At 40.2% G+C, this 27,130-nt stretch overlaps 1 protein-coding gene across 4 annotated transcripts in view; it reads right to left on the reverse strand.

Moving 5' to 3' along the window:
* The window catches only part of Ambra1 (autophagy and beclin 1 regulator 1), a 181,213-nt gene that overhangs the window by 114,522 nt on the left and 39,561 nt on the right, over positions 1–27,130 (reverse strand). For 2 of the 4 annotated variants that reach the window (XM_021182606.3, XM_021182598.3), the window contains exons 7-8: positions 25,693–25,839; positions 24,383–25,419 (exon numbers count right to left, since the gene is read on the reverse strand). In XM_021182606.3, coding sequence (XP_021038265.1) covers positions 24,383–25,419; positions 25,693–25,839 — 1,184 coding nt within the window. Of the gene's footprint in view, positions 1–24,382; positions 25,840–27,130 lie in introns of all 4 variants that reach the window. The other 2 variants (XM_021182592.3, XM_021182585.3) reach the window with 1 other exon arrangement.

Genomic DNA, 27,130 nt, shown 5'->3' on the forward strand with positions numbered 1-27,130 from the left:
AAACCCTGTCTCAAAACAAAAATAACAAATTAGAATCCTCAATAGTCAAGGGTCTAAGGATAGCTCAGACATGATGGCTGCCATCAAGCCTGACAACTGAGTTCAATCCCCAGAATCCACATAGTGGATAAAGAAAACGGACTCTCACAAATTGTCCTCTAACCTCCACATATGTAAAGTGACATGTGTGTACATGGATATACACATAAATAACTGTAATAAGAAAATTAAATCCAATATTTAAAATCTTTGAATTTTTAGAAATTTTTTAAAAATCTAAAAGGAAAAGAGGTAGCCTTTTCAAAGTAACATTTTAACTTTTTTTTAAAAAAAATATTTATTTATTTATTTTATGTCTATGAGTACAGTATAACTGTACAGATGGTTGTGAGCCATCATGTGGTTGCTGGGAATTATACTCAGGACCTCTGCTTGCTCTGGCCCAAAGATTTATTTATTATTATATGTAAGTACACTGTAGCTATCTTCCGACACACCAGAAGAGGGTCTCAGATCTCATTATGAATGGTTGTGAGCCACCATGTGGTTGCTAGGATTTGAACTCAGGACCTTCAGAAGAGGAGTCAGTGCTCTTACCTGCTGAGCCATCTCTCCAGTTCCCATTTTAAACTTTGTAAAAGTTTACTTTTATTTTGGTGGTTTGTCTGCTTGTACTTCTATGTGCCATATGTGCTACCTGCAGGAGCTATAAGATAGCATCAGATCCCCGGGAAGTGGAGTTATAGAGAGTTGTTAGCCATGTAGGTGCTGCTGGTATTTAAACCAGGGTCCTCTGAAAGAGCAGCCATGCTCTTAAGTGCTAAGCCATCTCTGTAGCCTCTATTTCTATTTTGAATTATGTGTATGCATGCATGTCATTATAAAGTATATACAAATGAGTGTAAGTACCCAGAAAAGGACATTGACTCCCCTGGGGCTGTGGTTTAGGCCCTTATAACCAAGCTATCCAATATGGTTGGTGGGAATAGAATTTATGTCCTTTGTCAGAGCAGTAAATGCTCTTAACCACTAAGCCATCTCTCCAGCTTCTAAAAGAGATTTTTGTTGTTATTTTGTTTTTTAAGGCAGGAAAAATGTAACCTCTATCTACATAACCCTGGCTCTCTGGGAACTCACAGAGATCCGTCTCTGCCTTCCAATTGCTGTTAAAAGCATGTATCACCATGACTAGCTTAAAAAATGTCTTTACCCTACTGTTCTAAAGCATGTTTGATAAATTCTAGGCTCTGAGTTGAGCTTTTAAAATAAAGTTTTATCACACACACACACACACTTTATCACATATGCATGTAATATATATAAAATCTGCAGCTGATTTGGAGGTAGGAACCAAGACAGAGTTGGATGCTACTGAGAGAGACAATGCCTAAAGCATTTACTACCTTTGAAGAAGAAGCTCTCCTACTTCTATTCCAAAGTACTTACTTACATAAAATTCTTTCAAAGACAGCCATTCAAGGTAATTCTAGCTACTCCTTTGGTTATTATAGGATGATCAAAAGTTAGAGGCCAGCCTGGGCAACATAACAAGCTCCTCGGGGCTAAGGTGGGAACATGATTGGAGGATACAACTCACTGTACGAGAGAGGGGGCCTTGTAAATCTGACTATGTAAAGGAGAAAGAACAGGACTGCAGGATATGGCTTACTGACTTCAGGTGTTCTAACTGCACCTCACCAAAATAATAAAAGATTATTAAGCTCTGCAGAGGGCACAAGTCAAATTGTAAAATTCCTAACATTTTATATGAATGTTCTCTCTGATTAGTATTATGAACATTTTCAAGAGGTTCTCTGTTTCACATGGATCTTTGATAACAAGAAAAAACAAAAACAATAAAAGAAAACTCTGGGGTGAAATGTGGTCAAGGAATATGACACAGATTATCCAGAAGAAAAAGAGAACCTTCAGGTGGATCTGGTGGCACGTGCCAAAAATTCCAGCACTGGGCAGGTGGAAGGAAGAGGGTCATCTTCAGGGTAGTATAAGTTGGAAACCAGCCTGGACTACAAGAACCCCTTCTTAAAAACAAACGAATATTCACAGTCAGCTATTGGATGTATCACAGGGCTCCCAATGGAGAAGCTAGAGAAAGTATCCAAGGAGCTAAAGGGATCTGCAACCCTATTGTTGGAACAACATGATGTACTAACCAGAACCCCGGAGCTCTTGTCTCTAGCTGCATATGTATCGAAAGATGGCCTAGTCGGCCATCACTGGAAAGAGAGGCCCATTGGACTTGCAAACTTTATATGCCCCAATATAGGGGAATGCCAGGGCCAAAAGAATGGGAATGGGTGGGTAGGGAAGTGGGGGGCGCTATGGGGGACTTTTGGGATAGCATTGGAAATGTAATTGAGGAAAATATGTAATAAAAATATTAAAAATTAAAAAAAAAAAAAAAAAACCGAATAGCCGAGCGTGGTGGCGCACGCCTTTAATCCCAGCACTCGGGAGGCAGAGGCAGGCGGATTTCTGAGTTCGAGGCCAGCCTGCTCTACAAAGTGAGTTCCAGGACAGCCAGGGCTATACAGAAAAACCCTGTCTCGAAAAACCAAAAAAAAAAAAAAAAAAAAAAAAAAACCGAATAAACCAAAACAAACTTTTATTTTAAATTTAATAAATACTAAAATTTGGGAAGCAGAAAGTCTGAAGTAGTCTAGTAATGACAACACCTCTTTACTAAACAATTACACCCTACAGACCCTGGTTGTCACATTACAAAGAAAGACAGTATCCTAAGGCAACAAACATGTTCAGACCTTCTCCAACCGGTGCAAACATCAAGTGTCAGAGCTGTGCAGCATCTGCAGGCAGAAGACCTCACTGGTGCCCCATGCCTTAAAGGGATAATTCCCTTGCCTTGTCTGTGGGACATCTACTGTTTAAATTCAGGGGCCAAATGCAAACCAATAGCCTCCTTATGCCTAAAAACTCAAATTTAAATCCTGTAGCTTGGCAGAGCAAGTTTGCAGTGAAATTTCCCTTTCCTTTTAGATATTCTATTCAGATGTTTTCATACTTTCAATCTCAGAACTCCTTCAAAACCATGGAGCCAACAACTTTTTTAAAATATGGGATCTACTAATACTTAAAACCTTATTTCAAATTATAAATGGTAAGAGCACATACACTCAATTAGTGATCAGTTATATAATTACATTATATGCCATGTGGTCTAGGAAACCCCACGATACCTCTGTGAAAGAATGTAGTGAAAAGACAAAGGACAGCTCAACATTTAGAAAAGGCTCTAGACTTCTGGAGTTCCCGACTATAATTTGAGAACTCCTGTTACAGATAAACTATACACGGCTGCACATAAAAATCCTTCAAAACTCACTTCTAGCTTCTCCTGCCAAAAGTCCACTCTTTTAATACTCCACAGTATTTGGTAACTCTCTTAAGAGACAGAGATCTCCTGGGGCGGGGCATAGAGGTGAACACTTTTTATTCCAACAGTTGAGAGGCAGAAGTGGAGACAGGTAGATTTCTGTGAGTCAAGACTAGCCTGGTTCATATCGTAAGCTCCAGGCTATCCAGGGCTACATAAACAGGCTCTCTTTAAAAAAACAAAAAACAAAAAACAAAAACAAAACAAAACAAAACAAAACAAAAAAAACAGACCTTCTCCCTGCGGTTATTTATAAACATGTCTGTGTCGGCTTTTAAACTTACAAGCTACATAAAAGCTGGTATTGGTTCCAAGTCATCTTTTTATCACCATCAAAATTCACATCCTAATTAATATGTAATAGGAGACAAATAAATATCCAAGCTTATGAATCAGCAGGCAGTCTAACTAGACTGGGAAGAATAAGAAAGAAAGCATATCTGATTGTTCTTTACTAACCCCATGAGTCTCAAACAAGGATTTGAGATGTCAAAAAATGCACACTAAAAAAATTCCTGAAGGAAGGAGGTTTTTAGAAACTGCTTATACATCACCCTTTAACCTTTTGGTCACTTAGGTCACTCAGGTTAAAGTGCTGACACAGTTGTCCTAATAAATATAATAAGCCTGGTCCCTTGGAGGTTCATTAAATCATAAAGTCAGAAGCTGGCTTCTTGCCTAGGAAATGACCATTGATGCTCCTAGACTATAAGTTCTCAAGAGACCTCTTAAAGAAACAGGGCAATGTTTGGAGGGGATAAAGAGGCAGTAGGTCAAAGAATCTTGGATGTAATGTTGCTTGCTAGATTTCTTAATCTTGCTCTGCAAGCCCCAGATCTCTGTCTCAGCACATGCCCAGGATGGGAGATGACAAGTCTTTATTCTTTGTAAAAAAAAAAAAAATAATTGTGTGTTCTGAAATGACACCTCTATTATGATTTCCAAGTTGACATCTCTGATTTAAAGCAGAGGCATCAAAGCCTCCCTATTTCACACACTAGCAATTATCATTTAAGTTATCCAACGATAGGCATTCATCTGATCACTGTAGGGCCCCATAGTTCTAGGGGTGCACTCAAGAGTACATGGTGCAGTTGCCAACAGAACCGGACAGACAAATCCTGTCCCTGCTGTGAGGGAGACCAAAACAGGTCCACAGCTGAAAGGGTAATAACATGGGGAGGGATGGTGTGGGAAGGCAACCAGACATACTACAGAAAGAACTCATGATGTCTGTGGTATAGAACAGCTTTATTTTATTATAACCAAGCTTAAACAAACCAGGACATGCAAAACAATGCCTTTTACCAGAAAAGCACAAAAACCATCTTTACGAAGCAGTACTGTATTCTGCAATACCTCTGGGCAATGAGCAGCAGACAGTGAAACATCAGAGCACAAGTCATCTAGCACAACATCTGTACCTAACACGCAATCATGATCTAGATAAAGTTAGCCAGACCCCTTTGGGAACATCTGACCCACTCCTCTTTGATAGCTGGCTTTGTAATAAATTCTCCACGTATTATAATATAGCTATGAAACTTCCAATGTATAATGAAAAAAATCACTTTTGTCTACATTTAACTCAAAGGTACAAGCTGAGGTATACAATATCTCTGAGAAACTAGGGAGGGCTGTTCACAGACCCCAGACCAGTTTTAGAAACAGGAATATAAATCAGAGACTTTTTCACTAGATGTTACCTAAGAGCAGATCTCTGAAAACAGCCTAGTATACAGCTAGTTCTATATATTCACATGCACATCTCACAAGCTGCAGCTGGAATGTACCTTACTTATGAGGTAACAACATATACGGGGGGGGGGGGGGAGCAGTGTATCCTAACTTGTTCCCCTAAAGTCATAAAATGATTTATAGAACTCCACAACTATGACTGCTGGTTTAACTTGATTCATATAAATCCTAAAAAAATCTACCTCAAAACCCATTAATTCTACAAAGAACATGTTGATAGAACCAATACCAAGAAACATGTAACTATCTCCTAAGCTAGTTTTTCACATCTTTATTGCTAAACTAAAGATTTAAAAATGCTTGACTAAGGCGAGTCATTAAAAAGTAACAGCCACTGGGTGGCACCTTTAGTCCCAGCACTCAGGAGACAGAGGCAAGAGGATTATTGTGAGTTCCAGGACAGCCAGAGCCACACAAAGAAACCCTGTCTTTAAAAACCAATAAAACAAGACAAAACAAAAACCAAACAACCCAAAACAAAACCAAAATAAGTGAGAAAAGAAATAGTAACAACCAAGACTGGAGAAATAGTTCAGCAGTTAAGAGCACTTCCTGCTCTTCTAGAGGACCTGAGTTTCAGTCCCACATGGTGGTTTGCAACGATCTATAACTGTAGTTTCAGGGAATCCAATACTCTCTTCAGGCCTCCATGGGCACCAGGCATACACATGATGCACAGTTATACGTGCCAGGTAAACACCCATATACATAAAATACTGTGATAAAACATTTTTAAATAACAGGCTTTGACTTGACCTTCACATAGTAAAACTACTATATAATGGGAAGTAAAATCTTAGGGCCCAAACCAGAAAGGCAAGGAGAGGAAGCAAATAGAGCCTTACAAGAGATGTAAAAGAAAGCAGGGTAGGCTGGGTTTCATTAGCCCTCACAGGGTCAGCTTTTCCAGCTCACATCCTCATGTAACAAGTTTCTGAAGTCTATAGAAATGGGCAAGACTCCAGCAGGGTCTCAACAGTTCATGGTTAGTCCTTGACCTAACATAGAGCTGGGAGTACAGGCAATTTTTTTGTATCTGGGGTTCTGAGGGCTTCTCTTGGTGGCAGCTGACTTTGCCAATCTGCCTCCTGGATGTGCTACTTGCCCTTCCACCCTGTTCTTGATTAGCAACCACATGAATCTGGACTCAGCATCTGAGAATCCACTGGAATAGCTTCTCTACCATTTCCCTCTGTCTAGACAACATGAAATTGTCATAAGAGACACCTAAAGTACAATTAGTAGAGAAACTGCAATTTCCACTCTCCTCCTCCGTTCCCCAAAAGAACTGCACATTAACGTCCTCCACCATGTCAATCATACTACCCTGATGAAGATTAACTCTGAGGAGTCTGGAAGCCATTTCATTTCCAGCTTGCTAAAAATTTTGTAGTCCCCGCTATAATTAGAACATGTAAATTGCTTTCTTTTTACTAGCACTAATGGCTATAATTGAAGTGATCTGGATGTCTACTGAATGGATACCTGTGTAAAAAAAAAAAAAAACTTCATAAATACCACTTTATCCAGCTGCATTTTATTTAAGAAAATCACAAACAAAAGAGAAAAGACAAAGTGGGGGCAATGAAAGGCATGAAGCCACCAGAACCCTGGCTTCTGTAACTACCTTAAGAAGATACTTTGAAGGCACTGCCAGTTCCTTTCAAGATGCCTCAGTGAGAGAGCAGACAGGTCAAAGGACAACAAGTCGTGAAACACTTTTTCAGTGTTTTCTGGAGGAGGGTTCCCCAGGGGACACTTGACGATTTCTGGAGACAATTTTGGTAGTCTCAACTGGTTTGGGGGAGTGTTACTTATGTAACAGCAGGAGTACTACTAAACACCCTGCAAAGCCTGAGACAGCCTCCCACAGTGAAGGGTTATCTAACCCAAATGGCAAGACTGCTGTTGTTGCTAAACCTCTTTGACATGTTTTAATGGTCTGAGTTTAAGCAACAGAAATTCTAAATAACAAAAATGGGTAGAAATCTGGGATCCAAGTTTCAGAATTAGGCAGATTGCAGCTTAAGCTCTATCTTGTATCACCATCTCTTAGGCTATGCAACCTAAGAATTTATTCTTAGTTTCCACATTTGATGGGAAATCCCCATCTCATAAATTTTTATGATGAAATAACAACACATGTAAGGCTGGAATGTAGCTCAGAAATAGTGTGGTTGAGTCTAGCATGAATGAGGCCCTGGGTTTAATGTCCAACATAAACCAACCAACAAACAAACAATACTAAGCAAACAGTCACTATGTAGTCCAATATTCAGCCAATTTTTTTACTTCTTTGGATTATAACTATATATATCAGGAATATAAAATGTCCTGCTTATTCAACTCATAATGTCTAAAAGGGGTTTTGTCAGAAATGTTCCTAATTTCGGAGGTTTGAAGATTTAGGAATATCTGCATAGACTATGGGTTGAAGAATCTCACATCTGAGACACGCCCTTAATCCCAAAATTTGGGAAGCAGAGGCAAGGCGATCTCTTGAGTTCAAGGCCAATAAGGTCTACAGGGAGAATCCCAATACAGCCAGGGCTACACAGAGAACACTGTTTCAACCCCTCTCTCCAAATCTCAAATCTTAATTATGAAATTTTTGCCGTTTTGGTTTTTTTTTTTTTTTTTTTTTCCTGAGACACAAGTTTCCCTAGGTAGTTCAGGTTGACCGTTGGCTCAAGATTCTCCAGGATTCTCCAAAAATACATTGAAACAAACAAATATGGTGGCAAATACATATCTATAATCACAAAAAAACTGTGGACAAAGAAGAAAGCTAGCTAGAGACAGTGGCCCAGAGAAGGCACTTCAGAGTATCTGAAAGTGACCCAGGACTCAGTACTAAATGCACACAGTTAGGTGGAGACTTAAGATGCCAGTGAGATGCATGTGACATGAACTCCCTAATCTTTCCTACAGCCTGGTTACTTGAGCTGCAAACGTTCCTCCTGCCCCAGTGTAATGTTTTCTAGTAAACTGTCTTTCTTTTTGCTACTATCCACCTGTTTCTCTCCAAATCCTCTTCTAAGATAGTGAACCAGAATCTCATTCAAAGGTGCGTCTCAAACCAAAGCTGCTGGTAAGTAATATCCTAAATAGCCAAGACTCAGTGCAATCCTATCGAAATTGAAACTCCCCATTCTTTTTTAAAAAAGAAACAAAAGAGTCTGAAGTACCTTAAATTGTCAAGATAATATTGAGAAAAAAGGACAAAGAACAAATGGTCTCACATTTCTCCATTTCAAAAGAAACTGCAAACCTACCATAATCAAGGCAGTATGGGAAAAAATTATATAAAGACCCATATAGACTATTAAAATAGAATAGAGAAAAAAAAAATAAATGTTTAGGTATAAAAAGGCAAAATGATCCCTAACAAGGCCACCAGGAGCACACACACAGTGCTGGGAAAGCTGCAGAGATGAGCCCTGACATTACATAACCTAGAGAAGCAACTCAAAATGAGGTAGATTAAATCCAACAACTGAAACTATGAGATTCCTAAAGAAAAGCTTCTCGACACAGGAAGAGCTGATAATTTGTTATATATGACATCAAAAGCACAAGCAACAAAAGCAAAAATATACAAAGAGTACTGTTAGCTCATGCTCTAACAGCAACCCCCAACCCCCCCCCCTAAACACACACACACACACACACACACACACGCACAGGTTCAGTCATCTATTTTCAATAAATAACAGTGGAAAACAGGAAAAGATGATTTATTCAACATCCCCACACTGGGAAGAAGAGCAAAAAGGTTCAGTGACCCTCACCCTAGTCCAGTGAGTCGAGACTCCTCTGGGGGGTCAAACAACCCTTATACAGGTCAACCAAGACTGCTGGAAAACACAGTTACACTATGATTCATAATAGTAGCAAAATTATAGTTATGAAGAGAAGCAAAAGCAATTTTATGGTTGGAGGTGACCAAAACATGAAAAACTGTCTTAAAGGGTCACCTCATTAAGGAGATAGTCTATATTTGGGATCCTAACAACACTACACAAAGGGCTATATGCAACTAAGGAAAGCTGGAAGCAGGAGAGGTGGTCTTCCCAAAAATGAACACACCAATTGGTTGTCCAGTGCCAAAAGGTCAGCCATGAAAACATACGTACAAGTAACATGATATGGACCGACTTATATTTAGAAAAAAATACACACACACACAAGTGCTATAGTTAGAGAAAGTGAAGTTCTCTGTAAAGCCAGTGCTGAAAGTGCATATAGCTAATATTGTACAATATACTTGAAATTTTGTTGAGGGTAATCCATGTCACAAAAGGGGGGGGGGGTTCTATCTGCCACCAGAACAAAGAAAAAACGATAACAAGCTACTTTACCAGGCAAAGTGAATAAAAAGGACAGCAGAGAAGGCAGCTGCAGAAGCTGTGGTCATGCAGAAGAGAAAAAGGAGAGGCAGAAAGATTTGATGCAGCAAAGGCAAGGGGCATGGTCAACAAGCTCAACTATCAATGACAAGGTCCTAATTTCGGCCTTAGAGTCTTTTATTAATACAATTTTCCACTCTTGTTCTCACTTGATTTTAATTTCCTGGCAGGTAACAACCAAATCATGTGTCACCTGTCTGTCAAGGGTGGTCTGTGCATAGAGAAAGAGTTTATACAGTCTACTCACATTGTCCAAATGAAGGTAGTTCTCATTCTGTGTAGCTTCACAAAATGGAGAACTGCTCACTCAAGTGAACCCTATCTGGGAAATCAGCTTGGAACCCCTCTTCTTTCCCCTCTGGAAAGAGAGGGGGAGCCTGTTAATTGTTGCTATTAAAAACCCAGGCAGTTTCTTAGGTGAGAGGGCTGTCAGCATGTCAGCCTACAACTAGGAGGGAAGCCTCTATGGCTCAATTCGGTGGGATAGATCTTGTAGAAGCAAGGGTCTAATGTTTAGTGCCTCCCTCTGGCAAAACGGCATGGGGAAGCACATAGAAAATGCTATTTCTATCCCTAATCATCAATAAAATGCAATGATCTCACACACAAAATTGACTTAAGAACCATGAAGTCAGCCTAGTGTAGGCAGACAAAGGCAAAAAGGTCATGCCAAGCCACGGATTCCCCATATGGAAGTCCAGCACCGGGAGGCATAGGCAAGAACATCAAGTTCATCCTCAGAGTCACAGAAGTTTGAGGCTAGCGTAAGTTTTTGAGCCTGTCAAAAAAAAAAAAAAAAAAAACCGGAGGGGGTTGAGAGAGAGAGAAAGAGGGGGCAGGAAGGACTATGCTTTCCCCCAGCACCCCGGTAATCTTAGGGGAGGAGGTAGGGCAGCAGTATGGAAACTACAAGGCCAGGGCAGGTCTGCCTGAAGTAATAGCACTGGGATACACAGGGGGTAGGAGGATCAAGTTGAGGGCCTCCTAATCTACACATGGAATTAGTTCAAAGCCAGCCTTCACTCTATAGCAAGACTTTGACTCGAAAAACACGAAGAAAAAAAAAATCTTTGTCTTAGCTTGAGGAATAACTTTTCAAGTGCTGCTGATTATTAAGTGGGGATGCATTTTAGTGTTGTCATATTTTATGGTTTGGTTTTTTTTTTTTCCCCTTCAAACAAAATCTAGAAATCTAGATTTAGGTGGGGAACTGAAAATTTTAGAAACATCTTATGGGCCAGATCTACTTTGAAAACTATTTGTCATCTCCAGATTAATTTAACAGGCCCACTCCCTGAAGCACAAACATAATCAGAAATGAGCAAAAGGACTAGAGAGATAGCCCAATGGTTAGGGCATTGCTGCTCTTACAGAGAACCAGAATTCAGTCTCCACTCCCTACATCAGGTAGCTCACAACCATGGGTAACTCCTGTTTCAAGAAATTTGGCATCTCTGGACTTCACAGGCACAGAGGCATACACGCAAAGAAAAAAATTTTTTAAAGAAGTAAACATAAGATATACTGGAACACACACACAAACGGAAGAGTAATCCAGAAGGGGAAACTACTGCATAGCTCTACTGGACTGAGATCCATTACAATAAACAAAACATATTATGCAAACCGAATCCCCTATACCTTGTGTTACGGTCTTGAAACACACTTCAATGTTTCCTTTAGAAGATTTCAATGAATAGACAATAAGAAGGAGGACCAAAGTCGGGGGATGAATACATGGGAAGTTTCTCTCAGTGTATTTACAGCACACATACAAATTTCACCATAGTCTCCTTGGAACTCCAATACCCTGGGCTGACAGAACGATTACATCTTTTCACAGTTTGGTGTGTACACAAAGCACATGGCCTGCTCTACACCATTCAGCCTCAGAGAAGCAAGAGGGATAATTTAGCTCAGCCCTACCAGATGCTAATTTGACCTTCAGTGAGGGAAGGGTTGTTTGTCAGGCACACACCCACACTCCCCCACCCACACCCCCCCAAGACCTGGAGGCTCATACCTTTCTAAACTGCCTCACTGATAAAATTCTCCCAAAACAAACTTAGTGAAGCTAGATGACTGCTTCAAGGTAGATAATAGAAGAAACAGAAAATTCTTGTGGGGCAGTGATGGCACACACCTTTGATCCCAGCACTTGGGAGGCAGAGGCAAGAGGATTTCTGTGTTGGAGGCCAGCCTGGTCTACAGAGTGAGTTCCAGGACAGCCAGGGCTACACAGAGAAACCCTGTCTCAAAAAAACAAAACAAAACAAAACAAAAAAGAATGAACAGGAAATTTTCAATTACATATACGCATTGTTTGTTTGTCTGTTTCTGGAGAGGGTTTGTATGGCCCTGGGTGTCCTGGAATTCACTCTGTAGACCAGGCTATCCTCGAATTCAGACATTCAGGTACTGAAGGCTTGTCTTAACATTCGGCTCTTATGCCTACTCTTGGCCACTGAAAAGTCTTACAAGAGGTAAGGTCCACCCATCCTCTCTCACACACACACAGAAAGAGACAGAGACCAACCCTGTCATACTAAACCATATGAACACACACCAAAAAACAAAACAAAAATTCTTAATACCTACAAAACCCAAAATACTTACCTTGTCAATGTTTATCTTGTCCTGTACAGAAAGTTTACCAACCCTAATGTGAAAGAAGAAAGATGATCACACCTAGAATTCAGACTGACTGAGATGGTTTAATGGTAGAGCATCTGCTTAGCAAACATGACTGTGTGATCAACTGACAGCATTTGCCCATACCTGTAAACCTAAAGCTTGGGAGAATATCAGGAGAACAACCTGGCTAGGTTTTTTTCTCAAAACACTAAACAAACCTTAAAGTAGGTAAACAGAAAAAGTAAGAAAGAATAACATCAAATTATACCTCTCCTCTACCTATTCTTACCAAAGAATATTACCAAAGAGCATTGAGTTGCCTACCTAGTCTCTTAGACCTTCAGTGAGGGAAGGGTTGTTTGTCAGGCACACACCCACACTCCCCCCCCCCCAACACCTGGAGGCTCACACCTTTCTAAACTGCCTCACTGATAAAATTCTCCCAAAACAAACTTAGTGAAGCTCTTAGACTAGGTAGGCAGTCTAGTCTTATAACTAGCAAGTCTTTTATAACTAGCAAACAGCTGCCTGGATGTTCGCAGTCGTTTCATAAGTCAAAGCCTGTGTGGTCTGATGTCAGAGATGCTAGGCATTTCTCTTGTGAGCATGAGAGTACAGAAAGTACGTAACACCTGGATTTAGGATCAATAGGAATATTCCTCAAATACTGATCTTTGAAATTATATCCAATAAGATAAAACAGGAAATAGGAGAAATTTTAGGTCATCTTAAACAAGTAATAATAAATACTCTATAATTATCATTTTCCATTATCAGTTATAATTATTGGCCCTGGCAATTCCACTTCCAGAAATTTATCTTCTGGAAATATATGCATGAACATACAAACCATGTCCCAGCAATACAATAAAGAACTGGAAACCATCCAGGTCACATCACCAGGGAACAACTAACTACTGCTAGAATACTGTGGCAATGTCAAACTATCAAACATGGAAATATGCCCCATACAGTATGAGAATTAAGTAACCAGGGAAAGAACTGTGTTTGTCTATATAGAAAACAACTGGGTGACACAGGATTGTTCACAGTTGTTATCTTTCAGCACTGGCTTTGCAGAAAACTTCACTTTCTCTAACTATAGCACTTTTCTGAAAAGTTTCAGGTTTTTTTTTTGTTTGTTTTTGTTTTTGCTTTGTTTTTCGAGACAGGGTTTCTCTGTGTAGCCCTAGGTGTTCTGGAACTCACTCTGTAGACCAGGCTGGCCTCGAACTCAGAAATCCACCTGCCTCTGCCTCCCGAGTGCTGGGATTAAAGGCCTGCACCACCACTGCCCGGCAGTTTCAGTTTTTTTAAACAAGCAAACCTATGTTAGTACTGTAAGCAACAAAATCCAGGCATTTCCACTCATGAAGCTTTGCTCTGTATAAATTTTCCAAGCTCTCCTTTTTGCATATTTATAACAATACATCTTTTGATTTGGGGATTGTGGGGGAGCACTGTTGAAGATGATTGATTCTCTGTTCATCCATTCAGATACCCTTCCTACACACATTCAAACCCTTTTTTTCTTCTTTTTCCTTTTCTTCTTTTCATCTCTTCACTCTAGTATTGAGAATTAAACTCAAGGCTTTTTACATGCTGGGCAAGTGCCCTACAACAGTGCTATTCTGACAGCTGGTGGCTCTGGCCTACTGACTTTCACCAGCCTAAGACACAAAATAGTCCCTAAGTGTGTAAGCTAGCATAATTTGTGTTATCTCACTCTTTGGTCTATTCTCCTCTAGCAGCCAAATCATCTTTTTAAACGACATCTTTAGGACGATGATAAAATATCTGTTTAATATGTAGGGGGCCTTAGGATCCACCACCACCCAAAAATAACAACAATGATGTCAGATCTTTGATATATAAAATCATTCCAATCTGATGACTTATCAGATAAACGGGTAAAAGCCTTTAAAAGTCTATGTAACAGGGGCTGGTGAGATGGCTCAGTGGTTAAGAGCGCCGACTGCTCTTCTGAAGGTCTGGAGTTCAAATCCCAGCAACCACATGGTGGCTCACAACCATCCATAACGAAATCTGATGTTCTCTTCTGGAGTGTCTGAAGACAGCTACAGTGTACTTACATATAATAAATAAATAAATCTTTCAAAAAAAAAAAAAAAACAAAAACAAAAGTCTATGTAACAACCCTGTCACCTCTCCAACATCATCTCCTACTGAATAGGGAGAGTTCTCAGGTATGCTGAACTTGTCCATTTTCTTATGAAGCTCCTACTCCCAATGTTGACAGTTTGTTCCTATAATTCCCTGAGGACACTGCTCAAATGCTACCGTATCCTATTCCCTCTAATCACCCTATTGTAAACTACAACCACCCACACAAACCCTACACCTTTTTATGTGAGTCCCTTTTCTCCACAGAACTTGTCACCATCTAGCACTCTTGATACTTTTGTTTGTTTTTTTTTTTTTTTTTGTCTTTCTCCCCTTAGAATGAGAACTCTATGCTGATATTAAAGAGTCCTTGGTATACAGGAACTGTTAGCAAGTATCTATTAACCAAATAATATTAACGCTGAACACACATGGTTGCATCAGTTAGCTGAATACATGGATAACTGAATAGATCAATCACAAAGTACTTTGCAAGCCTGTTATTCTGGGTTATAAGATCCAAAGTTTCACAGGCGAGGAGGGCCTTGTTAGAAATCCCTCTGAGGCCTGGGTTGAGCTTTCCTTGGCTTCACTTTGTGTCTCATAAACTACACTGCTTAACTTACCGTAGGGTTTGCTCCTGTTCTCATTTTTTTCCAGAAAATAAAAAGTCATTATTTGTGCATAAATGAAATTTTCTTGATTGACCATTCTCTATTCTTTGTTCCCAAATGCCAAGATTCTGAATATTAATTCAAAAGTTTATTGTACTTTGAGTAACCTTCTGTATTCTTAGAGATTAAGCAAAAATTTTTATATAAGGATTCTGCATCTTGAAAAGAAAATAACTACAACCAAAACCTAGAGTCATCTTGATGGACTAGCAAGATGGCTCAGTTAGTTGGTAAAGGCACTTGCTACCAAAGCTGATAACTTGAGCTCAATCCCTGGAACTCATATAGTAGACAGAATAGCCATGACTCCCACAGGCTATCCTCTTATAGCTAAGCACTCCTGTCATGTGCATGTCTCCTCCAAATAAACAATTTTTTTTTAAAAAGATGGACATGGGTACACAGTATACAGAAATACAGAACACAGGAAGAGATTCTGGGTTCTATCTCCAACACTACAAAAAAATAAAATAAATAAAACAAAATAAAATAACATTATAATGATGCTTAGAACCTCTTCCTGCCAAAAAGTATATACTTTTCCAAAACCTGAACAATCTATGTCAGAGAAAATCCAGTATTTTCCACAAAAACTAGAAGAAAAATAAAACAGCAACAGGAAACGGAGCCATTACACATCTAATTCTGATTATTCACACTTGAACTTCATCAAGGATAACTTTATTGAGACCACAAATATAGTCCAACAATAGGTTGCTCCAAGCAGTTGGGGGTACGGCCAAATTTAACATCATCTGTCTGTCTGTTTTGAGACAGAGTTTCATATAGTCCAAGATGACCATCAAAGATAACACTGAATTATAATCTTCCTGTTTTTATCTCCCAAGGGCTAGGATTACAGGCATATACTACCACAATTAATAAATCAGTGCTGGGGATACAACCCAGGGCTTCACAAATACTAGGCAAGCATTCTACCAACTGAGTTCCAGCTGTTCACGTATTTCTTCAAACAGAAAAAAATTCCAACAGCATTGTCCAGTAGAAATAATAGTATCACCAAGATGGTAAATGCCAATGTCAAAGAATGCCCTCAGTCATCAATAGACAATCAATGTGCAGGACATCTGGCTAGATGCCAGAGACTTCATACAGGCTTCAGAACAACCAGTTCATAATTTGGAACCATAGTGAAATAAAGGAACAAGTTCAGGTCATCTGGGAGCATTATGGAAAGTATATCTTTACTTAAGGAAGTGCCACTTCATGGATTCATGTCCATTTATTGAACCAAGGATTCTCTATAAGATGAAAAGATAAGAACTGAACGATCTAGTAGTACACATCTGCCTCAGCACTTGAAAGACAGTGGAAGTAGGGTCATGAATTCAACACCAGCCTTAAGCTATTTTGAGACCACAGAAGGGTACCTAAGACTTTGTCTCAAAAGATTCTTACAATAAAAAGAATATGATATAATGGATCCTTTAACCTCTCTTACAAAAAAGGGCAAGGAAGGGCAAAGGCATATAATCAAACCTCCTAGGGAGGCTAAGAGAGAAGGTCAGCATGGGTTACAGAGTGAATTTAAGAACAGCTTAAGCAAATTAGCAAGAACATCTGAAAACTTAACTAACACACTTTTTAAACAAGCCTATTGACCCAAGTAAGCCTTGGAACGCCATGTAAGTGGAGAAGGAGATAAAAGAATCCACAAATCTGTCCTCTGACCTTCAAAAGCTCACCACTGCCCCATGCTACTCCATATCCAACATGCATGCATGTACATACAATAACATAAAAACAATTAACAAAAAGGCTAGAGATGAATGAAGCTCAGTAGTTAAGTACCTGCCTAGTCCACTCAAGTTCAATCACACACACACAAAGCAACACCATTTTAATTCCACTTACTCAATTCAACTGGGAATTATAAAGTATGGGGCGTGTAGCACACACCTTTAATCCCAGCACTCAGTAGGCAGAGGCAAGTGGATCTCTGTGAACTGGAAGCCAGCCTGATATACAATGCAAGTTCCAGGACAGCCAAGGCTATTACACAGAAAAACCCTGTGTCAAAAAAAGAAAACAAAGAATGAAAGAATGAGGAAAAAAAAAATTAACAAAGTAACTACTGAGTACCAGATACTATCCATGGGGTAGCAGGCATTCACATATAATTCCTACTTACAGTGGTCTCATGACAGAAAGGTAACCAAATAAACCCAAGCCTGCATCATGTGCCTCTAATTGCAGCACTGGGCGGATCCCAGCAGCCTGCCCACCCAGACAGTATAGCCAATTGGTGAGCTCTGGTTTGCTCAGATCCTGTGTGAAAAACGAAAGCAGAAAGGTGGTGTGCTCTTTCATCTTAGCACCCTTAGGACAGAGGCAGGTGAGTCTCTAGGAGTTTGAGGCCAGCCTGATCTACATAATGAGTTCTAAACCAGGCAAGACTGCAGAGGTCTGGCTGACCTTACCTCAAAACAAAACAAAACAAAACAAACAAAAAACAAAAAAAACCCAAACAAACACCACCTCGTGTGTGTGTGTGTGTGTGTGTGTGTGTGTGTGTGTGTGTGTGTGTGTGTGTGTGTTATAAGTGGTAGAGCTGTGTCCTACGGTGCACACATGGTAGAGGTCAGAGGGTAACTTCTGGGTCAGTTATTTTCTTCTCTGTGCATTCTAATGACACCAGGTCATTATCAGGTTTGCATGGCTTTTGCCTGATACATCTTTGATACTAGCTTTGAGCTAGGTTCTGGAGAATATTCTTCATCTAAAGAAGCTGTCTGTTACAGTCTGAAAATGAAAATGTCTCAAAGTGTCTTCAACTGGCCCTTGGATTTAATAGTTGATCCTTAGCTAATAACACTATTTAGGACCTTCTAGACATGGGGCCAATCTGGCTGAACTAGGACCAGATGAGTTAAGCACTACTCTAGTTCTGATCCAAGTTGTCTGCTTCCTGATGGGTACCATATAATAACCAGCTGATGCATACTTAATACACCATAGGATGTGGCCTGCTGCTATGTCTTCCCCACCATGAGGGTCTGATTTGCCAAAACAAAATGTCCGTCCTTTAAGTTCTGTCAGTCACTTAGTTAACAGTGATAAGAACGGTTAGGTCAATGGCACAGAAAAATAATAATAATAATAATTAGATCCCCTTTTGAAATAAGGCAAAACTTGTACTTGCCTAATTTCTAGGTTGCTTTCACCCTCTTGTAGATTTGTAATTAGTTCAAATATCCATTTATTTCCTTCCAGATATGGTGTTTGAACTGAAGGCTCCCTGGAAAATACCAATGTGACTGACTGAAGCTGAGTGGCTTACAGAACTTCAAAGGGCCTTCAACCTGAAAATTCCAAAGTAACTTCTTACAAAAGTCGAAGAAACTTGAAAATCCAACGAGGACACACAACTTAACCTTTGATGTTTTGGACTAAATTTTAATGCTAAGGCCATCACTACAGTCTGTGGTCTTTATGCGTCATCAAAGCAAAGTAAAGATCAAAAGCATCAGTTCTCAGAACCCAACCTTTTGTTTTTAAGACAGGGGCTAGGGATGCAGCTCTGGGGTAGAGTGTTTAGCCACCATTTACTAAGTCCTGTGTTCAATTCTAGCACCATATTGACTGGGATTGATGGCACACAACTATAATCTAAGTACTTAGAGAGTCAGACAACAAGAAAAATCAGAAATTCAAGATCCTCATGATACATTAAGAGTTCAAGGCCAGCCTGGGCTATGTGAGATCCCATCTATAACCAAGCAAGTGGAAGAAAGGATGTCCTCTTCAGGATCTGGAAGTTCAAATTTCACCTCTAATCTTAGTATCTCTTTGCTCAGTACTTATGAGATCCCAGGATGAATCTCTAGCATTGAAGGAAAGCAAAGGAACAGGGGAGGCTGGACTAATAACTCTGGGTTCCTTCTAGTTTTGAAATACCATTTCAACCAATCATGATGACATATGCTTCTAATTCCAGCATTTGAGAAAGAGAAATATATGAATATCTGTGAATTCCAGGCCCAGCCAGAGCTAAATAGTAAGATCTGGTATCCAAAAAAAAAAAAGGCATTTCAAAAGTCAAAAGTCCTCACAATGCCCTGATCGTCTCCTAGACCAAAAAGATGTTTCTGAGAGTGAGACAAAAAGCTTGGCCGGGCGTGGTGGCACACGCCTTTAATCCCAGCACTTGGGAGGCAGAGGCAGGCGGATTTCTGAGTTCGAGGCCAGCCTGGTCTACAAAGTGAGTGCCAGGACAGCCAGGGCTAAACAGAGAAACCCTGTCCCGAAAAACCAAAAAAAAAAAAAAAAAAAAAAAAAAGCTTGTCACCCAGGGTGTAAGCTAGAATCAGACTACATAAACAGCTTGCCCTCCTCTGCCCACAAGAAAAAGGAGACACCCTAGGAGCTGATTACTACCACACAGTAGCACAGAGCTCTACTGGAATACAGATGTGCTTAGTAATGCATTTGCAGACACAATTATCCATGTAGTGCCAAGACAGCAAAACATTTCCATAGCCCATCTCTTATTAGGAGAGCAAAGAACAAAACCCTCAACCTTTAAATACAATCACCTTTTATGAATTCCATGCTCTTAGCAACAATAGTCACCTATAAAAATGGGCTTCTGTTGTAAGATTCTACCTCCTACACAAACCATAAGAACACCTTTTTCTTCCCTGCCAACCAAGCTCAGCAGTAGCAGCCCAACAGTGACATCTGCTGGAAAATAGAAGCATGAGCTAGCTCACCAGGTAGACACGGCATCTTTATAAGGTAGGTAAGTTTAACTGAGAATTTAGTTAGCATTCGTTTTATTTGTAACTTACAACAGAACACAGACATTCAATTTGTAAGTAATGGCTCCACTTCAATAGTGTACACTTAAAATATCTCACAAAATGCCACATTTCTGAGCCAGCTGTCAATTCTCATAGTATACTGTATTCCAACTCACTTAAAAATAATTCCATAGCCGGGCGTGGTGGCACACGCCTTTAATCCCAGCACTTGGGAGGCAGAGGCAGGTGGATTTGGGAGGCCAGGATGGTCTACAGAGTGAGTTCCAGGACAGCCAAGACTACACAGAGAAACCCTGTCTCGAAAAACCAAAAAAAAATTTAATAATAATAATAATAATTTCGTAACGAATATCAATACCACTTTAAGATGAGAATTATGCATTATTTATATAGATATCTTGAAAGAAAAAATGTAATTTATCACAAGATGACAGACTATACACAGTATATGTGAGTGAGTGTGTGTGTGCACATACTTCCTGTCGCCCAGTGCTGGGGATGGAGCCTCAAGCACTCTATGCAGGCTTTCTACTCCTACTGAACAGCACTCTCCGCCCTACAACATGCATTTTCAAAAGTTTAACATTAATTAAGTCACAATACAAACTACTCTTTAATCACTAGGAGAAAAGAAAATATTAAAACAAAATTCCTGATAAACCCTTAAGATTTCTAGGGCTTTAAAAGCCTGCTCTCAAGGACCAGCAAGATATTTCAGTTGGTAAAAGTGCTTCCAATCCTGAGAGTCTGGGTTCACTGCCAGGACCAAGAGGGTAGAAGGAGAGAACCAACTCCCAAAAATTGCCCTCTGGTTTTCATATGTGTGCTGTGGCACATATACAATGCAACCTCCACATATATACCATAATGAATAAGTATAATAAAAATATTAAGCCAGGCATTGTAGCACATACCTATGTTTAAGACTAGCCTGGGTTTCAAAGCAAGCCCATGTCTGAAAACATTTTTTTAAAAGAGGGCTATCAATGGAAATGTCAGGACGGCTCGATGGGTAAAAGCATTTTTTGTAGCCTGATTTCAATAGCTGGAGCTCATAGGAAGGTGGGAAGAAAATGGACTCCATAGAGTTGTCCTCTGACCTCCACACATTGCACTGTGGCATGCAAATGCAGCATTTTAATTTTTAAAAATTATAATTAATATTTTATGGGTGCAATATGATAGTTACTAGTCATAACCATCTACTTATATTTAAAGTAATAAAAATTCCAATTAGTTCCTCAGATACTAACAGCCACACTTCAGTTACTCAGTGGTCATATGTACTCATGGTTATTATGGTTGCAAGCACAGATACAGAACATTTCCATCAACACAAAAAGTTTCACTGCATAGCCTTGTTTCTAGAAACCATGAAGTATTTATAGACAAAAATACACACAATGTGGGTTGAGGTAGTGAATAGCAATACAGATAAAAGAAGGGAAGACAAAAAACAAAACAAAAAGGCAGCTAGCTAATGACTGATGATTTTTTTAATGTAAAGTGATGGATACAGGAATTTATTTATTATTCTTTTCATTTTTATGTTGGAAGAGTTCCATGATAAAAAATTTAAATGAGGGGGCTGGAGAGATGGCTCAGCTGTTGAGAGTACTGACTGCTTGTCCAGAGGGCCTGAGTTCAAATCCTAGCTCACAGCCATCTGTAATGGGACGCAATGCCTTCTTCTGGTGGGTCTGAAGGGAGCAACAGCATACTCATATATATTAAATAAATAAATCTTTTAAAAATAAAGAAATTAAATAAAAAATAAACAGAAATATTTCAATTAAAACTATGGTTATCAGGACAGTGAGATTCTGTCTCCAAAACATCAATAACCAAAGAAAAAATTACGTTTAAAAATGAAATAAATGAATAAATTTGTCTGTTTGTTTGTTTGGAATGTAGGTACATTCATACTCATGTGGGTACATGTGTCCACACCCAGAAGGCAGATGAGCACATCCCAAGCCCTGCCCTACTGCTTTCTACCTTAGTCCTTTGAAACAGGGTTCTCAAAGAACTAGGACCTCAGTTTCAGCTAGGCTGGTCAGCAAGCCCCCTAAAATCATGATGTGGTCAGTGGCATAGGTGCCATATATAGCGCTTGGAATTTGTACTCAAGTCCCCACACTCACTTATGTGTTCTTAGCCACTGAGCCATCTCCCAAGCTCCTATCCTACTGTACCTTTAAAAGAAATTCTGACTGCTCTAAGGGACTCACTTTTCTTAACTGCAGAATATGAAATGTAATTCCTATAGTGCACAGAGCTGTTGTAGAAATCAGAAATTATGTCACCCAGGATGTCCTATCCCCTGCTTCCAATCACCTCAAAGTGAGAATATAACACGTTACACAGTGAGCTCTCATTAACCGGTATCTCTAATGCTCTGTACACAGGGTTATTTTAAGCCATTTGGGCATTACTCAGAAGGACACCACATGAGGAGTACTATTAAAGATGGGCAAGTGCTGACTAAAGGCTCAGTTATTTTGGAGGCACAAAATGATAAGCTCCAGTAGTTGAAGATAACCCTTCTCTTGACTGCCTTTAATAAATTCTGAGTGCCAACAACATGCCAGGTACTGTGCTGGATGCAGAAGAACAGAGTCCCAGGCTCCTGATGTGGGCCCTTAAGCAAAGGTAAATATTCCAAGCAAGGAATTCTGAGCTGTTCCCAAGAACTGGCTTCATTCATTCAGGCATAGAAACAACCCAATTACTCTGTCTATTTCTGACGTCCAATCCACTATTCTGCATGCATTATATATTTTCTCCTTGAGAATGTGCTATTACCCTAAAAGAAAAAGGTCTTTCCTTTTCCAAGTCTTACCAACATTTCGTTACTGAATATTATATAACCTTTTTGGGTAATAGCTCCCTTTTATTAAAAAAAAAAATCAAACTAATTTTTTGTTGTTTTTTGCTTAGTCTCTATTTTAGTATCAGAAGTACACAAAGAAGCACCAGATTGGAGATGGTAAGAAGCCTAAGCAGGTTAAAAGTACTGGCCACCAATGCCTGATGACCTGATGATCCCACGATTTTTACAGGGCATTAAAAGATAGTCAATTTCTGAAAACTACCCTCTGACCCCTATACATATGTCATGGCACACACACTATCACCCCAATGTACACAATAAATATAGATATGATTTAAAAAAAAAGATTTATTTATTATTATACGTAAGTACACTGTAGCTATCTTTAGACACACCAGAAGAGGGCACCAGATCTCATTACGGATGGTTGTGAGCCACCATGTGGTTGTTAGGATTTGAACTCAGGACCTTCAGAAGAGCAGTCAGTGCTCTTAACCACTGAGCCATCTCTCCAGCTCCCAGATGTGATTTAAAAAAAAAAAAAAAAAAAAGTAGTACTAGATCATCTACACTTATGACAGATTTCATGTAAATATGTCTTGCCTCCATAGTAAAAGTGTATATTCCAGTGGGCACAATGCCTAGCACAGTGCTGGAAAAACTATAACCATTCCACTAGTGTTTATTGACTAAATGACTGACTAAAGCATCCTCCAAAAATAACAAGTACACGATGTGCACAATCTATATTCCCACCCTAGCTTATGTCAGAAAAATTTCAGTTGCTCAGCAGAGGATATAATGTACAGCAATATGCTGTTTGGCTCCAGTATTCTGGGAATTGGTGATTATGCTAGATTTGACCTTTATATAATCACAGAAAGAAGTTCCTAATAAATCAAGATAGCAGTGCACATAGCCATTCATGGAACACGTGTTGGGTAGTTTATTATCCTACTCTGTTTCCCTCATGAGAACCCTCTCTGATGCCAATTCCTGTGTGGAGAGGCCTTGCTTCTATGAATTCTTTTCTCCCATCCCAAGATAATAGTAACCTGGAAGATCCATTCAAAGAATTTTGGGTGTGATACAGGCTTTGAGTTTAATTTCTACCACTATCAAAACCAAACCAAACCCAACAAACAAACAAACAAACACCCTAAATGAGCAGCTCAGAGACTGTCTGAAAACACAAGTTTGGTAAATATAAAAAAAAACAAAAAAAGCAAAACACTTTCCTATGGAATTCTTCACCTATTAATTGAACTAGAGTTGTTCAAAAAAATATATATTCAAAAAATATCTAGCACAAAATGCTGAACAAAATATCTGTCCCCACTCTAGGTCTTTTTTAAAATTCTCACTATAAATAGTCCTTTGGAACACAGTCTTATCTCAACAAGTAGTCCTATATCTATGATATTTCAAAGTCAAAAGTCAAGGCCAAAAAAAAAAAAACCAATGATTATATCTCCTCATGCTTCTCTAACCCAATCAACATTTCCCTTTTAAGGCTAAAACCAGAGCTTTGGGCTTAGACAAAAATAAACTAGTACAACAGTTAACTCACACCACTAGGCCTGATGCTATCTCTGCCATCAAAGGAAGATTTCCCCAAAAAAATGCAAGATCAGAACCAGATGTATTGGTCCCAGAGGCTTTATATAAGCCGCAACCCTGCTAAGACTGAAGGAAGATGGGCATTAAGGAGAAGAGGCAGGGAGGCAGAGCACAGGCCAGTACCAGCTTACCTCCTGAGGGAGTCTTCCTCAGAGCTTTCTTCAGGCATATCTTGATGTAAGGCCTCCTGTGATACAGTTCCAGATCTGCTGGACTGGGTATAAATGCGTTCCCAGTGGCCTGTCTCCTGGTTAAAGGCCACCCCCACAGTCCTCTCCTCTTGTGAACTAGCAGAGCTGTTCAACTCCAGCCTGCTGGAGCTAGGCATTTGGCCCTCAGTCCGCTCAAGAGGTGGTAGCTGGCTGCCACTTGGCGGCATGCCCTCATAGGTAGTGGAGACGTGCCAGGAAGAGCTAGCCTCGCCAGATGAGTAGTTAGGTGTGGTTCTTTCCCAACGAAGGGTGTCATTGTTGAAGGTTAGAAGATTATGGCAAGCACGGCATCGATTAAGGTGGCCCCGAGACAGGTTGGAGTTGTTCTCACTGCTGTGTGGGGTAGGCAGGTGGGAAGGACCTGGTCTCTCAGATTCAATATTATTGTTGAGCATTTCCTGGGCCTGTTGGGTCTGGGAAGTTTCCCCACTCAGGCTCTGATCCAGCTCCTGCAGCCTGTCATACTCCAAAAAGAAGCGTCTCAGGTCACATTGAAGCTCATGGCGAATGCTGCCTGAGTTGTTTTGGCTGGAACCATTCCCTCCATCTGACTCAGTTGCCAACCCTGATGATGAAAAACCCCTCCCTTCTGTGGCTGAAGTATACACAGATGCCTGAGAGCCACCTTCCTGCTGTCTCAGTACAGAAAGCAAACTCACTGAGGACGCACTGGTCCTCGGTGGGGGCATAGATTCTACCTCAGAACGGGAGTTCAGAGTGAGTACTGTCCGGGTCCACTCAGAACCTGTCAGCCCAGGGGCTAGTTCTCTGTGATACCTAGAAGGGTGGCTAGACAAAGGGCCCCCCAAAGAGCGCCGGGTAGGACCCAGACTGAGGTTGCGGAGCGTGTTGCCCGCAGTGCTGCTCTGGACTGTACTGAAGGCAGACGGCCGGTTCAGGAGGCCCTGGTCCTGCTGCGTTGATGAAGCCTGCTCCGGGGGATGGAAGGGCTCGGTCTGTACAAAAGAAAAGGAAGGGGTAGTAGCTCTGGCAGAAGCAGGGGGGACACTGTCCTGGTGTGGCAAGAGGGAAGGAACTCGAGTGCCAGCACAGCGGCTGCAAAGGCACAGGATCCCAGGGTGCTGGCAGCACTCAACTGTGGTGGGGTAACTGACCCGCTGTCGGAGTCTGATGTAAGCGGAAGTCCTGGGACGCTCCGTGGAGGGCTGAGGGGGAGGCGGTGGGGGTGAGGGGGTAGCAGAATCTTGTACTGTGCTTTGCTCTCCCACCTGGATGCCAGAGGAACGGGAGGACAGCATGTGCAGGAAATTGTGGAGGAGAGGTGTCCGGCGAACTGGCTGTGATTGCAGGAGGGCACGTTGACGGTAGTGAGATAACTCTGTTCCATCTATAGGGATTTCTGGTTCGTCATCACCCTGCAACATGGACCAGCAGGACAGAGTAGAGCACAACAGATAGAACCTCCAAACAAATTAAGAGAAATTTAAAGTTGACCGATAATCATCCAAGAAGAACCACCTCCATGGATAAGTAAAAACTCTCTCCCCATAAGGTAATGAAAACTGGCTTCAGATTCAAAACTACCATATGGTATTAAATTATTCATTTCCAATTGGCAACATATCTAAATGAGTACAGCTGGCAAAACAATTATTTTAAAAAGGCATCTCTGTGACATAGAAGCAGTAAGGGAAACAAAAGCAACCAGCCAGGGGCACACAAGTGATAAGCATGATGAATGAAGACAAGTTATTTCCTTTTTAATTAATTTATACTTTATGTCTGAGTGTTTTTGCCTGTATGTATTTATGTGCATTACATACATGTATGGTGACTATGGAGGTCAGCAGAAGCAATCAGATACCTAGAACTGGAATTCAAATGGCTGGGAACTGCTACATTGAGTGCTGGCATTCAAATCAGGGTCCTCTGCAAAAACATTCAGTGCTCTAACTGCTGAGCCATTTCTCCAGCCTCTGGCTACTTCTTTCTTTTTAAGATTTATTTTTAGAAGCCAGAGAGATGGCTCAGTGGTTAAAACACTTGTTGCTTTTGCAGAGGACCTGGGTTTGATTCCCAGGATCCACATGGTGGTTACAACTGGCTGTAACACCAGTTCCAAGAAATCTAATGTCCTCTTCTGGCCTCTGTGGTCACTACATAAACACATTACACAGACACACATTCAGGCAAAATTCCCACACGTATTTTTTTAAATTATAGTCTGTTTGTTTGTTTATGGATATGTGTGGGCCTTTGTGTGGGTATATGCCACACACATCTAAACACTGGGAACTGGCCAGAAAAAGGCATTGGATTCCTTGGAGCTAGAGTTATGAGCAGGTGTAAGTAGCCCAAAAGAAGGGACTGGAAACTGAACTCAGGTCCTGTACACAACTTTTAACACCTGAGTCATTTCTGCAGCTCTGACAAGGCTTGTTTATCATGATTTATTCACAAGGGTTAAAAAATTGACTCGTGTGAAAATTATGTCTGTAACTTTGAACATCATCAGAAATTCATTAAAATCTTGATGGAAAAGAATTACAGAAATGTTAAAAACTAAAATATAATCAGAATTGCATTTTAGTAATAATAAATTGATTATTATAATACATAATAGATATTTAATAATAAAGAAATAATAATGATGAAAATTAGAGTGCTAGTTTAGAAAGTACCTCCCAATTCAGCTAGAGTTGGACT

The sequence above is a fragment of the Mus caroli genome, unplaced genomic scaffold (genome assembly GCF_978045245.1).
Source record: "Mus caroli unplaced genomic scaffold, Mus_caroli_1 scaffold_2, whole genome shotgun sequence".
NCBI lineage: Eukaryota > Metazoa > Chordata > Mammalia > Rodentia > Muridae > Mus > Mus caroli.